Source organism: Poecilia reticulata, chromosome 4, assembly GCF_904066995.2.
Source record: "Poecilia reticulata chromosome 4, P_reticulata-male-v2, whole genome shotgun sequence".
NCBI lineage: Eukaryota > Metazoa > Chordata > Actinopteri > Cyprinodontiformes > Poeciliidae > Poecilia > Poecilia reticulata.
In genome coordinates this window covers 16782768-16797444 of record NC_088833.1, presented here as the reverse complement: position 1 = coordinate 16797444, position 14677 = coordinate 16782768, and the positions used below count along the sequence as shown (strand labels likewise).

At 39.7% G+C, this 14677-nt stretch overlaps 1 protein-coding gene across 3 annotated transcripts in view; it reads left to right on the top strand.

Annotated features, from left to right (window-relative positions):
* arhgef18b (rho/rac guanine nucleotide exchange factor (GEF) 18b) overlaps nt 1-3306 on the top strand; it is a 47999-nt gene extending 44693 nt beyond the window's left edge. For all 3 annotated transcript variants that reach the window (XM_008407956.3, XM_008407955.3, XM_008407954.3), the window contains 2 exons: nt 790-918; nt 2788-3306. In XM_008407956.3, coding sequence (XP_008406178.1) covers nt 790-918; nt 2788-3074 — 416 coding nt within the window. In that variant the 3' untranslated portion in view covers nt 3075-3306. The remainder of the gene's footprint in view (nt 1-789; nt 919-2787) is intronic.
* The last annotated feature ends 11371 nt before the right edge of the window (nt 3307-14677 follow it).

The window sequence follows — 14677 nt, the reverse complement described above, 5'->3', positions numbered from 1 at the left end:
AAATTGTCCTTAAAAAAAGGGCTAGTTGAGACTGATGCACCAGACTAAAGACTCTTGTTTTTTTTTTTGTTTTTTTTATTATGTGGTTTATTTGGAAACAAATCCCAGTGTTTAATGGGACAGCATGTGATTGTCCAGCACAATATATATTTATATAAATCTGAACGGCATGCTGCATTTGCTTTGCATTCAGCCCTCTTTACTCTGATACCCCCCCACCCCACCCCCCTGAGTTGAATCCAGTGTAGCCGTCTACTTTCAGAAGGCTCCTAATTTGTAAGTGGGAGTCTTACAAATGTGAAATTAGAGCAGCAGGTAACATGTCCTCCCAGCAGCGTTGTTGAGCGTTCAGAAGCCGACGCCAGCAGTGACACCATCGCAGCTGTCAGCCTGTGGGAGATGTAGATGTTTATCTCAGAAGGAAGCAAGTTTTGAGTTGCTCTTTTTGAAATGATTCCAAATTATGTGAAAAGGAATGTTTTTGAGATTCCTCTCTGCATGTCTGGACTTGTACTGAGACATATTTAGAGCCTTTAAGACATTTCCTCCTCCTCCTTTTTACTTTGATTCCCACAATAATTATAGAACTCCAACTTTTGTAAAATGCATCATTAGGTTGTTAATTTTTACACATTCCTTAAGCCTATTTGACCACTGTATATTTGGTTTTGCCCTCAAAATTATAAAAAATGTCCCTATGGGAAGCTTCACTGCTCCACACACCTAACACTGCAATCTGCCAACCCTCTGCCTCTTTTTGTCTCTTCGTTTTGGACATCCTCCTCTTAGCCTCGGTGGACATGAAGCAGATGCTCCCCCTGAAACTGTCTGCTAGAGACGACAACGTCCTGAAGGCCAAACGCTCCATCAGCCCCCATCAGCAGCCCCTCCAGTCTCACTCCCTGCATCACCACTCAGGTATCTGTCCAGATGAACACATCTTCACTGCGCCTCATTTATCAAAAACTGGCATGGCATGATCTGACATGATCCACGTAAATCATGTCAGATGAATCTGTGTGTGGTAGATAATTGTGTGTTGAATTTTAAGGTGAAAGAAATCGCATTTTCCACACACACAAAATACTAACACGATGTGGTGGTGGTCCTTGAAAGTACTTGATACTCAAACTGCACACTTGGTAAAGTGCAATCCAACGTATGATTAAAAGCCTAATTTTGCCGAGCGCCATTTATTATTGAACCCAGATATTTAAAGATAATAATAAAAAAAACATTTTTTTCTCTCTGTCGGAAAGCTTGGTGAGAATATTGTTTTAGATTTTTTTGTAACTTTCTCTTATATTTGTAGTTTACCTCGTTTCTGCTGTAGAATATAAAATACTATCACAAAGTATTTATTAACAGTGAATTGAAACTGTTTTCTTTTGTTCATTTAGACTTTTTTTAAGCTCCAATCTGTGGCGCTGGGAAAGTTTCAAAACGTACCTTGAAAATGCTTGAATATTTGTGTGAAAAGTGTTCAAACCATTTGTAATAATTTATCACTTTGTTTTATTTTGATTCTATTTTTCAATTTAATGGAAGCATCACAACAAAATGAAGATGTCATCAAAAGGCACAATAGAGGATTGAAACTAACATTCTCTGCCAATTTTGTGCAATATTATCTTTATGGTTGACTCACCAATAATGAGCATTTAATCGTCTCGTGTTAAAAGTACAGAATGACGAACAGATCTGCAAACATTCTCGAGCAAAACTGAGCCGACTACTAAGCTGCATTTTTCTGCTGCACACGTTTGAACTTTGAAGTTGGTTCTCACGGACACAAACCTGATTGTTCACCTGGACAAGCGGGACCCCGCCCTGTGGCATTCCTCTGAAAAGCTCACCCACATGCCGGCCTCGCCCTGTGTAAACACCCATCAGTTTCTCATCCTTCCTTTTGATAAATGGCCGGCTCTTTTCACACACACGTTTTAATCCTGCTCGCTCACAATCACTTTGAATAAAAATCATTGGGAGGATCTCATGTGATTCACTTCAGTTAGGGCTAAGTGGGCCACACAGGGTTTTCTGAAGGGTTTAAAATGACATCAGCAGTTACAAATGGTATTTCATTAATCTTGCTATTGAAAATAAAGCTACCACTTTGGGCACTCCATCAGAAATGTAAATATCACAGCAGCGTCTGTAGTTTCAGCGAAAGTGAGGATGGAACATAAAATAGTGTGGATTTTTTTTTTTTTTTTTTATTTGTCCCTCATCAGATTGTTTTTGAATACACAGCATATAAACCTTTTAGAAATGTCATAAATAAGGCTACCAACTTTTGGAAACCGTAGAACCACCTGTACACATTACTTGTGCAAAGACTAAAGTAGCTAAGCTAAACTAAGCAAATTTAAAGAAGTTTTAGTAAAAAATACCTTGATTTTACGCCTTTGGCGTTGGCTGTTTTTTGATATTTTTTTAATTCTAATATTGTAAATTAATAAGAAATTTATATTTGCAATGCGTCCTTCCGGAATCAAATTTTAAAAAATACATTGCTACAAATTTACTGAATAAAATGTATAAACCACCAAAATATATTCATTTTTGGCACTACCAGAACTCCATACAAGGTTTCTTTGATGTGGGTTCAAATGGTTTTTATCAGCTTCTAGTTAAGACTCTGACGTTTCCATGGATACCAAATATGTCTGTTTAACTGAGGGAAAAATAGTCCAAATCTGCCCCCGGTACCAGTTCTGACCAGCTCGAAACATACTGCCGTTTATGATTCTGGATTAACCCTTTGTTTTCTGCTGCTGTTTTCAGATCAGCTGAGTCCAGAGCAGACTGGATTAGACACGCAGCCCACCTCCTCCATCAGCTCCACCCAGAAGCCCCCCATGCAGGGCGTGCAGCCCCATCCTTCCCCCTCCGTTCACCACCTCCACTCCCAGAGCGCCGACTCCCTCCCGTTCCAGCCCAACCTGCAGCCGCACAGTCTCAGCCAAATCGCACAGGCCAACGCCCCGCTGAACGTTCACGGCCTCAGCGTGACGCCGCCCTACAGCCTCCCTGCTGAGGACCTCAACAAGGAGGACGTCATATTTTTTTAAAGCTCCAGCTGCCCCAGAACCGAGCACTGACCCCCCAGTCTGACCACAACTTATTGCCGAGGCTTGCGTGGAGAAATTTCCCCCAGCTTTTCATTCGATAGCGTTTGCTGATTCACATTTTTATCCAAGCTGCCTCTAATATTTAATTTAATTTTTAGGTATAAATACTTACAAGTATGGGGTGCAAAGGTGTCCTCAAACAAAGGAGTCCAGCGTTGATTTATTATTATTATTATTATTGATTTATTATTATTATTTTAATTAAGTTTTATTAATCCAAAGACACAAAACACATTTCTGAACAGGATCTGACTGAAAGGAGAACGGCGTAGGATCGTTTTTGTTGTTTTTTTTATCTAGAAGTTCAGCTTGTGAGAAGCAAAACGTTCAGTGAAGGATATTTACGGCTCTCTCCTGCTGGTCCTGGACCATCATGAAGCTTTTCATCAGATGTGATCAAAACTCTGCTTGAAGTTTCATCTGCACATCGTAAAAGCAAAACAAAACAAACAAAAAAAAACTTCTTTCCAAAATAATGAAGGAACATTTTATGGGGAATATGTTGAAAAGAGTTGATTGTACAGCTTTTATGATTGTAAAGCTTAATTGCATTTTTTGGTACTTGTCTTAAATGTGCTTCTTTCAAAAAAAAAAATTGTAATAACACCAGTCTTGATGCTGGTTTAGAAAGTTAACTAGCATTTTATTTCAGCAAAGGGAGGGCTTGTTTTTTTTTTTTTTTTGGTAATATGTGTAAAAATATGAAGTGAGACTCAAAGAACACACTTTCCTTAGAATAGTTGGAGAGTCCTTTTCTTTGTTTTCATAACGCTAATCTGCCAATCTTGTTCTGCTTTGGTCAAAATGACGAACCAGAATTGTGCTTATATAAGCGGCGAAATAGCAAAACGTGGTCAAATTTGAAATTTCATTTCAGTTTGTTTCACAGAGGTCGAAGAAAGTAAAAAAGACGTGTTGCAGGTGAAGACTGAATCTGTTTGTTCTGCTGCTCATGTTGCTGTGAGCTCTGTCTGCATGCTGGACTTTAAAAACAAACGGCTCATCAGAATCGGAGAATGAGCAATCAGACGGTGCCCTTCATAGTAGAGAAGCTGTGATCATGAGTTAGAGGCTGATTTCCAATCTCTGATTTTTTTTTTTAAACCTTGAGGCGCTCGTATTATTTTACATCTATTCAGATTTCAAGAGGAATTTGAGAAGATATTGGTTTAGAATATCTTTTTTTGGCCTTTTTGACATAAAGGACGCAGATTTAACAATGATGTAAAACGAGATTTTTCTGTTTCAGACAAAATGATCATGGAGTTTACTTTTTAAGCAATCTTATCATTCTATATTATAGGTTATTATGCATCTTTGGGTATTTAGATCCTTCCATTAGTTAAAATTTCTGAAATCTAGCCTTGTTAAAAGCTCAAAAGTATAAAATACACTTCCTTGAGCCCTATGATTCCTCTACCACAGGCGTGTGTGAACATGTTTCCTCTTGACTAGCTTCTTGCATCTCTGCTTCCTCTGATTCATTTTTAATCACCCAAGTGGGACCAAAACTCAGTCGTCTTCACTCGTCAGCTGCGTTCACACTGAAGTGTTGTTGTCAAGACAACCTGGTCGCTTTTTATGCATGAAGTTTTCTGCTGGTTGGAAACTCGGACATCAAACTGATCGCTTGGTTAAGGCAGATCACCAGCCCACTGCTGGGTGCATCTCTATTCTGGAGTGCGTTTGGAGAACTCGTGTTAAAAGAAGAAATGGCAACGGCTGCCTAGGTTTTAGGAGTTTCTCCTCACTCATTACTCGAAATCGAAACCAGAGCAGTAAAAGGAGACCTAAAGTTTGTATTTTGCAACCGACAGAGTTTCACTGGACTCTGGTTCACGTGTGAATGTTAAGATGTACAACTGAAATCTTTTTGTTTTTGTCTTCAGAAGAAAATGTGGAGGTTTCCTTTTTATTTTTTTTTACTTTTCGCAGACAGAGACCAAGCTCAGTAGGGTGACCCAGAACGGCTTATTTTATGTCCTGTATATTTTTGTACATACTTTGTGACCTACAGCATTAGCTGCCCTCCTGTTGCTTAATTTGTTCATTTGTCATGAATCAGGTTGTAAAAATCCAGCGGAAGTCTGTTTCTGTGTACACTTTACACACACCCACACACACACGCTTGTGTGTAAGCTCACCTGTGGACGCTCTCGGCCGTCGATAAAACCATAATCACATGTTGCTGTAATTTAACTGAAATTGAAGGCATTTTTTTTTATTTTCTCTCCTCACTTGTTTTTGTTGTCCGAACTAAACTCGATGTCCGCTGCCTGCTGGCTCTCTGGTACGACTCATGATTGAGGTTTCACCAAGATTATGCATCAGTTAAAAATATAATTGTCTGCTCTTTGTTTTTGTTTTTTAGTGGTTTGAACCAAAGACATTCGGCTGACTCTGTTCCTCTCTGTGCACACGCACGGAGGATTGAACACACCGTGCTCGCTCTGTGTGGTTATCCACAAGGTTTATTTACTTGCCTATAAAAGAAAATTCTTCAGGGAGTGTCCGTAGCAATTGTTTACAGCATGTTGTACTCCAGCTCACATCCTGCAGTGGGTCTGGCTTTTGGAAAACGTGTACACGCTTCCTCTGCCAGATTACAGATCACTCCTGTTCTACACCGTAGACACGATGACGATGAACCAGCTGAATGTCGGTGGTATCAGTAGGCATGGGTTGGCGTGCTTTATGTTTTAAGGTTTAATTTCTGGTATTTAAAACTGAAATGCAACAGCTGTTTCTGTTGCTGCTGCAATGATATAGAACATTTACTGGCTTCATAAGCAACATATTGAACAGGATTCTGCAACTTGCAACTCCACAGCCAACAGTGGCTCTTTGGCTAAAATAGAGCAGAACCATGTTTTTTATATAGATATAAAAAAAAATGCAGATTTTAACAAGTTTAAGTTGTTGTTTTTTGCATGGAATAAATCCTTCATTGAATTTCCACAACAGAAGTATCTGCAATATTTATTATTGACTCATCATTATAGTGGAAACTGTGTTGTTTTTTTTTGCCTCATTTTCCACAAACATCAACATGCCACCTGAGAAAATGTATCAATCCTCTTTTTGTAAATGTTTTAGTTTTTCTTTGTTTTAAAACCTAAAGCCAGAAACAAGATGGTGGTTCTTTAAAAAAATGACCACTAATTTTCCTATAGCAGATATTAAAAAATGAAGTTGTCCTTTTACCAGAGGTTATGTGACTTTTGTGGCCCTAAAGTTTTAGAAAGCTGAATGAAGGGCAAAAACGACTCCTTGGTGTGTAAAGGTTGCAGACCTCTAATGCAGAACAAACACCATATTAGTTTCCAAATGCTAATTGCATTCAAATACTACAAATTTCTGTTCTTTATAGAGTAAAACAAACATTACCAGCTGAAATTGGCTGCTTAGTCAGGCTATCTGCTCAGGTAGCCAGTCTGCTTGTAGCTTCACAACTGTAATTTTAAACGGCATTACCTTAATAAGTGATAGGTGGCGCTCCGTTTCCATCCAGGCCTGTTAGTGACATTTATATACTTTCAAGAAATAATTAGTAAAAAAAAAATTAAATATGCTCTTTCAGCGAGCCAATTAGTTGTGAACAGCAATGGGTGGGGGAGGAGCTGCTTTTTACAAGCTTGAGAAAACGCCATCACTCCAAGACTTTTTCTGGAATCTCATTGAAAGGATTTTAAGGTACGACGTCAAATTGTAGCTTTTTTTTTTTTAAAGCCTAACTTTATATAGAAGTGATAGCAGAAACCTGCCCATGCCTAGTGCCCAGCATTCTGGCTTAGTCCTCAACTATAATACGGTATCCTGATAGAAAATGTTTGTCTGTAGACGTTTCATGTGGTCGCTCACTCCAGGGTACGTTCATAACTCTGCAGCAGATGGAAGAACTTGTGTAAGAGCACTTTAGCTTTGCGTCAATCCTCAGCAGGTGCCACTGTTCTGATCAAATGAAGTCTTAAACATTGCATCGCTGCACTCGGACGCTTGGTGTACTTGACTGTTGTATATTTCCGAATGTGGCCAGTCGTGCCACTGTGTGTACGTGTATGTTTTTGTCTCTGTGTGTGTGTGTGTGTGTGCTACAAAGCAGAAGAAGCATTTTATGCATACTTGTTGGACCTGTAATATGTAAATAAACACGCAAAATATTTTATTTCCTCTGCCAATTTTACACTAGTCACTTTGGATAGTAGCATACTTGAAGAGGAAAATAAATGATTATAATGTCTGTTTTCTGTAAACTTGTTTGTACCGACACTTATGACATCTGTCGCACACGGCTAAAAAACAGATTTTTGTACTTTTCTTCTTCTTCTTTATCTTATTCACTGCACCACAGTAGAGCACAAACCGCTGCCTTAGAGAGACCTAGTAATAAAAATCTCAAAATTATCATTTTTGTCTGAATGATTTTTTATTAATCAGAGGTGAGGCAGTTGGAGCACCCCCTTGTGGTGACTGAAGGTTATAACGGCTTACCTCAACTTTACCTTCGTACAACCAGCACTAAGGAATGTCCTATTTTCTTATAATCAAGGATGCTAACAAAATGTCGCCTGCTCCGTTGTTACAGAGGAGAAAATTAAACCACTGAAAACAGACCTTGACTTGTTCCTGTGCATAGCTAGCTGCTACAGGAAGTTGGAAAAGTTAATTCTTCACCGCCATTGGCCATTTTCTGGTTCAGAAATTTTCGGTCATGTACCGACGTCTAAATCTAACCCTAAACAAAGTCTAGTCTTTGTTGCAGTTTAAGCTAGATATTTGCTGCATAAAGAGACACATTTTTACTTCAGTCTTTTTTTATTTTAGGTCAGTTACTTGTTCAAATTACTTCTATTTGCTCATTATACAAGCTACATCTCAATGTAATGCTGGTAAAAGTGTTGCTAGAGAGTTAAAGGAGTGATGACTTCCTGAAAGTAGAGTGTTGGAGATAGAGACCCAATTTCAAGGTGTTGAAAGTAATTTGACTGCGTAATTTCAGTCATATTTGATTTATATAGCACTTTTATAACAACTGAAGGTTGCATAGTTACTTGATTGGGCTATAAAGTTATACTATGTGGCTGGAAAACGCATAATACTGCCCCATGAAAGCCCCAACATCTGGTACTGCCACAAATGAATCCAGATCCACAAAACTCTTGTGAACAGACGTCTGATCCGCAGCTAGGGCAAAAACTACCCCTTCTCAATCCCGGGTTTAATAATCATGTCTCATCTCGAGTGTGGACAAACTGTGCAAAGCTAAAGCAACATTTCACGGGAAAAAAACGTTTTACAAAAACTCAATAAATTCCTTCCAATATTTGCTTTGCCTTGCAAGCAGGTTTTAAACAATTTACTCGTTGAACTGTTTTGTGGCTCACATAGACAATTTCTCTCCAACGTGCAGTGGAGCCTTTCCGCTGAGCTAAGGTTGCTGGAACATGTAATTCTCCCTGATTATTGAGGTTTTTATTAACTGCTCATCAAAATAATCCTGACCACCCAATCAGCTGGCTTACTCACCCTTTTGCAGCGTCTAGGAGGTGCAGCGGGGTGTTAAGGACCCCGTGTTTAGACGACCTAATAACAGCTTACCCCCAGACAAAGCTCTATTTCGAGGCCCTGTGGTTTCGGCCCTTCAATCCCTCTCCAACACTAAAGGCTGCTAGTTCCTGCCTTATTGTCATCCCGCCGTGGCAGACGCTACTGTAGTCGCCCTTTTTTTTCTTTCCGTTTTATTGTCGGCTGTCATTAGTGGCTTTTCTCTGTCTCCTCTCAACAATTATTTTTCCTCCTCTGTCTTTGCTCCTGTCTCGTTCTTTCCAACTGCTCTGCCCATCGCGTCCGGTCATGTGTCAGACCTACCTCGCAGCTCCGAGGCTGTTTATGTAACACAGGACATCCGGAGTCTTGGCCGCCATTGTTGTGTCTGTGTGCGAGTCGGAGACAAATAGTCTCTCCACAGAGCGAGACGACCAGGCAAACGCCATAAAACACTGGGACAAATTTGAGTTTGATAGACTCTGTGTCAGCAGTTGTTTTTCACTTTGGTTTTGGCTCCATAAATCTTTTCCGGGGCTTCAGGCTTCTACTGCTGTCATCAGAATGAGGGATTATCTTTTTGATTCTCATGACAGGCCAAACACATCATTCTCAAGACTTGTTTTAGAAGTTTTGGCTGTAATAATAATTTTTTTAAAAAAGTCTTGGAAGAGACGATACAAATGGGTTTAGCAGACAGCTCTGGTTGAATGTCTCGTATAATTAATGTATTTGAAAATATAAGTATCCAGATTTATTGAGCTTCCTAAGGGATCCATACATCTAAGCAGTCAATATTTACAGTGAGTGTACATCTATTTTACTGTGTTTTTCTGTCAGTTTGGCTTGTTGACAACGTGACACAATGACTTAATTACTTAATGTCTGGGGACATTCAAGTACTTAATTAACATTGCTAGATCAGTAAATACAGTGTTAGCCTTACTGGCACCTGTGATCAAAATGTGTAAAAAGCTTAAAAATAATCTTTTACTGCACCAGCATAATCCTGTGCTGTTTTTGAAATTATACTGGACCTTCTGTAATTGCTTCAAGTTAAGCCAAAAAAATGACTCCTAGTCCTGGCAGATTTATGTATAAAGTAATCTTTTAATTTTACATGCATGTTTCTTCAGACTTAAGGTGATAATCATGTTTTGAAGAGGCCTCCACCTCGTTGGATTAGCAGTGCTTGCTAACAACTGTCTTGTCATCCGTTGTCATCTCTTCACTATTGCCTCAGCGGCCTGAAAGTTTCCAGACGGACGGCTAGCAGATACCTTTCCTCACTCTTTGAAGATGCATGGATGATGTGAGCTGTGGCAAGATTTACATTGAATTTTAATGGTTAATCTGTGAATGGAGCTACCGATGAGGAAGACAGTAAGACGTTCTTCCAACCTCAAAGACTTGGAGCACATCAGCAAAGATAACTCAAATAAATACCAGTGGAAACTTGCAAAAACTGAGCATTGAGAAGTGAATAAATATTTTTCAAAATTGCCTTTTACAAGAGATGCAAATAAAAATGTTATTTTAATTGTTTGCACATTAGCCTACCTGTGACCCATCGTATTTATCATTCATCCATCGATTCCTATACTCACTTATCCTTTCTGAGTTGCTGGGAGAGCTGGCGTCTATCTCCAGCTGTCATTGGGCGAGGTGGAGGTACACCTTGGACAATTTACCAGGCCTTCAACGAGTCACAAGGAAATACAGGACAAAATACCACAAACACCTAAAGCTAGTCTACTGTATCCAATCAAGCCTGGTGTTTGGACTGTGGAGGAAGCCGGAGTACCCAGAGAGAATCCATGTACATATGGGGAGAACATGCAAACTCAATGCAGAAAGTCAGTTTATGAATATATGAACTGTTACTACTATTTTCACTGAACAATACTTAAAACTGAACCAATTTGTATTGTTTGCCTTACACAATAAATGAACTTAACAAGTTAATGCTAAAGAATTACCTTCTGCTTGACCCTCTGCTGGGTTTCAAACACTGAACTATATCCAGAGTTTGTTGTTTCTCCAAGTTTTGCTATGAGAAGAATGTGAAACATGGAGTGCTGCCTGGCTGCAGTTTCATTGCTCCTGGGTGTCAGAGGAGGAACTCCATGTGTCTGTTTTTTTTAGAAAAAGACCAAATGTGATAACAGCGAGATAGTCAGCAGTAAAACATGCCCCTGCTTTACACCCTGCTTACATAACCTCTCAGGCAGCCTGTGGGATAAATATGGTTTGTGCAAGCTAAGGTATTCAAACTATTTGAGTTTGTCTGTGGCTGTTTTTAGGGATAGAGGAAGAACCGAATAGTTGAGGCTTGTATTGACACAGCGCTCCATCAGTGTTACAACAGACGGTTCTAATGGATTGTACAATATGTAAACTATCTTAGCTCTGGTTTGGATGAATGAGAGTCTTTGTTCCTCCACCCTGCTAGGCTGATCTCCTATCTTACATCAACAAAGGAAGTTCCTGTTGAGAAGGCCTCCACAGAGAGCCATTGTGCCAGGTGGAAATCAGATCAGACGCAGAACCGTTGTTGGGTCACAGGAGACGCCTCAGGTGAACTGAAAAGACGGATTATAAAGGAAGCGTGCTCAGTGTTGACTCTGCCTTTGTCTTTTTCATGGGATCTGCATTTTGGAGTCAGCTGGAGCTCTGTGGCTCTGTCCTGTTGGACCAGTTTTACTCCCTTGTGCTTTTGTGTTGATCACATTTTATCAGGAAGGGAGGAATGGCTGTAACTGTGACAGATGAGCCATTCATAGCAATTCTCTATTCTTCCAGCTTTAGTGTTGTGTCTAAGAGAGCCAGACAGCTAAAAACAGTACTAAAATATTTAAATCCGGATTTCTAGGTTATCTTTGAAGACTTGGAAATTGTAGCAATAGAGATAACCTAGAAATCCGGATTTTCACATTTCTATTTTATTTGACTTAAGGAAGCAAAGAGGTTGAGGTGTTAAGTTTAGAGCACATCCTCAAATTTGAATTAATTTATATCAAATATGATTATTATAACCTACTGGAAGTTCACAAAAACATAATATAATCATATTCCCTAAAGACTATAAATGGATGTCAGGTGATCCCGACTGATCTAAAACAAGGGGAAATTATCAGGATTCATTGTCAGACAGTGAGGGGACAAAAAGATCGTGTGTGTAAATATCTGCCTATAAATACTTTAGTACTGTTTTTAGCTGTCTGGCTAAGAGATGTGCATCTCCTCAAAAATTATATACAAGTACAGACACCTTAGTCCAACCATCCTACTGTCCAGGAAGAGGACTGGTTCTGTGTCCCAGAAATCAATAAGTTTGGTTTAAAATACTAAAGATTTAGTGAAGCAACACAAAAAGACGGACGACAGGTTGCAGATAAACTCCTGCACAAGTATTTGTTCATATTGAACATTCAAAGGAAGAAAACTTACATCGACTTTGTTGCCCTTAAGTGACTTTGCAGCCAATTCGGTGGTATGCTTGAGGTTAGTAACTTGCAGACTGATGACTTAAGATGCGACTTTCATATTTTCACAATGTTTTCTCCTCATGATAGCGTCAGCTCTAAGAAGTACACCACTTCCTGATCCAACAAAGACACACTCCTACCAGCTCCAGAACGCATGTTCTCAAAAATCTGTGCACTTTTTACAGCAAAGCATCTTAATCAATGGGACACAGAACCCATCTTACTCCCGCTGAGAGCACATGGGTAATGATTTTGATCCATGCAAACCCAGTACTCCGTCTCCAGTTCTTAAGTTTTCATAAATTTTTAATAGGGGTTGATTAATAGGAACACAGCTGGATCAGAACCCGTCAGCAGGCCTTTTGCCTTAAGTTTGGATTTTTCTCTAACATATATGCAACATTAAATATTCACCAGTGACTTTTGTAGCTGTTTTTATTGCAGTGTGTTATTGTGTTTTATTTAGTCCCTAAAAAGGAAACTCTTTAAAATTTCATAAGGAAACATAAATCAGCTGTCCTCGGTTTTAAGTGTTTTCCATTTGTTGTTCAGGGTTTTTGCAGTGTGGGAGGTCTCTGTTGCTATTCAAAGGATTACTATTTCCTTCATGTAACCCACACACACACACACCTACACACGCACGCACACACACACACACACACACACACACACACACACACACACACACACACACACACACACACACACACACACACACACACACACACACACACACACACACACACACACACACACACACACTTCTACACATTTAGTTAGTTGAAGGTAAATAGTAGCAGTGCCAAGGTAAATACATTACCGGTAGCTTTGGATGAAAAAGCTCAGGAGATGTGAGCAATTTAAAGTCTCCAAGTTTCTTTCTCCTCACAAAGAGCTGGGAGCCTTTTGTAAAAAAAAAAAAAGTTTTCCATCATTAAAAATCAACTCTCAAAAAGTCAGGGTGGATGTGTGCCGTAGAGTAAGCACAGGAAAAACATCACAAACACGCAGACTGAGAGTAAAACGGCAGCTGGAGGCCTGGAGGGAGACCTGAAATGCACTGAAAGTGGATCTAAAGTAAAAGGAGCTGGGAGCATCTCCAAGACCTGATGCCCTCTTGTTTATGGGGCACTTTGATTTCCTTGACGTATCTTCTGGAGCTCTCTACGAGTGTCCATTTGAAACAACAAAGCCCAAAGTGGTGTTTCACTCCAACATGACCCCTTTCACTTTCACATATAGCATTAGGAAGCGGCTTTTCCCTCTCAAGACAAGATGGGTTCATGTCTTTCAGTATAAAATATTCTTCAATTGCATTTTAACTGCTATAGGTTTCATTTGCAACGTTTTCTGGCAGGATGTGAGGTTTAATTTTAGGAGAATAAGTACACAGAGCCTCCTTGTTGCGTCCTCCTTTCGTTTTGGATGAGCAGAGGGCAGCAGTGCTTGTTTTACCACTGAATCCGTGCTTTGAGAGCGGGATCTAAACACTGCTTCTCTGATTTAGAAGCTGGATCCTGGCAGAGCTCGGTGGCTTGTCTGCTGGCTGCTGCTGAAGGAGTGGGGAGTCGGTGGAGAGGGGGAGGAGACAGGAAGACGCTGCCAAGGGACCAAAAGGGCACTAACTGCTGCAGCGCCAAGCACCAGAATAAGACGCGGCTGAGTGGATTTGTGCAGCTGCTTTAAAGAGTTTCAGCTCAAATCCCAAAGTATTAAGAAAATGAAGCTTGCACCTGTTGTATGCCCTTAGATGCAAAATCACATTTGACTGCTTTTTTAAATAGCATTGAACACTTTCAGCAGACGTATCACCTTTTTGATGTACTTTGCAGAAAATGTTGTTTTGTTTGCACCATGGGATATTCTTTCCTTAATGGCTGGTTGTTTTTGTGCCCACACAAAGTCTGCCAATTCAAAAACCTAAAAACCCTGCACCAGACAAATGCTACTGGACTGTGTCCCATGTTCAGTGGTCCTGTATTTCCTTTATTTTTTCTGCAACACTTATCTCCATAACTCTGCATGCATTTGCATAGTAATATGCCCCAGTTGTGGCTGATTCATTATGAATTAAACCTTTTTGTCTTGTGAAGTGGCTTGACTTAAATTAAATTATTATCTTAAAACTGAAATGTAAAAAACAAAACAAACAAAAAACCCTTCAATTGTTGAATTCATAAAACATTGCAATCTGAAATCCAAACTGAGAAGCAGATACAGAAACCAGGACTTGTTCACCTCTACCTACGGTTTATAGCCTTTGGTCATGAACTGAATTTCCTTATTGCCCTCGGCCTTAACTTACGCAACAGAGCAGGAACTGTTAACCAGCTGAAAGAAGATGCTTCTGCACGGCATGCAAGCACATGCAAATGGTATTCTGTTTTTTTCGTTTCATCTTAATTATCTTATTTCAGTCCAGTGACATCTCAGATCTTTTTGGCAAAGTGTTAAAGTGCATTAAGTGAGATGATGAGATAAGGCGATATTAGCTCGCATCAGATTAACTGT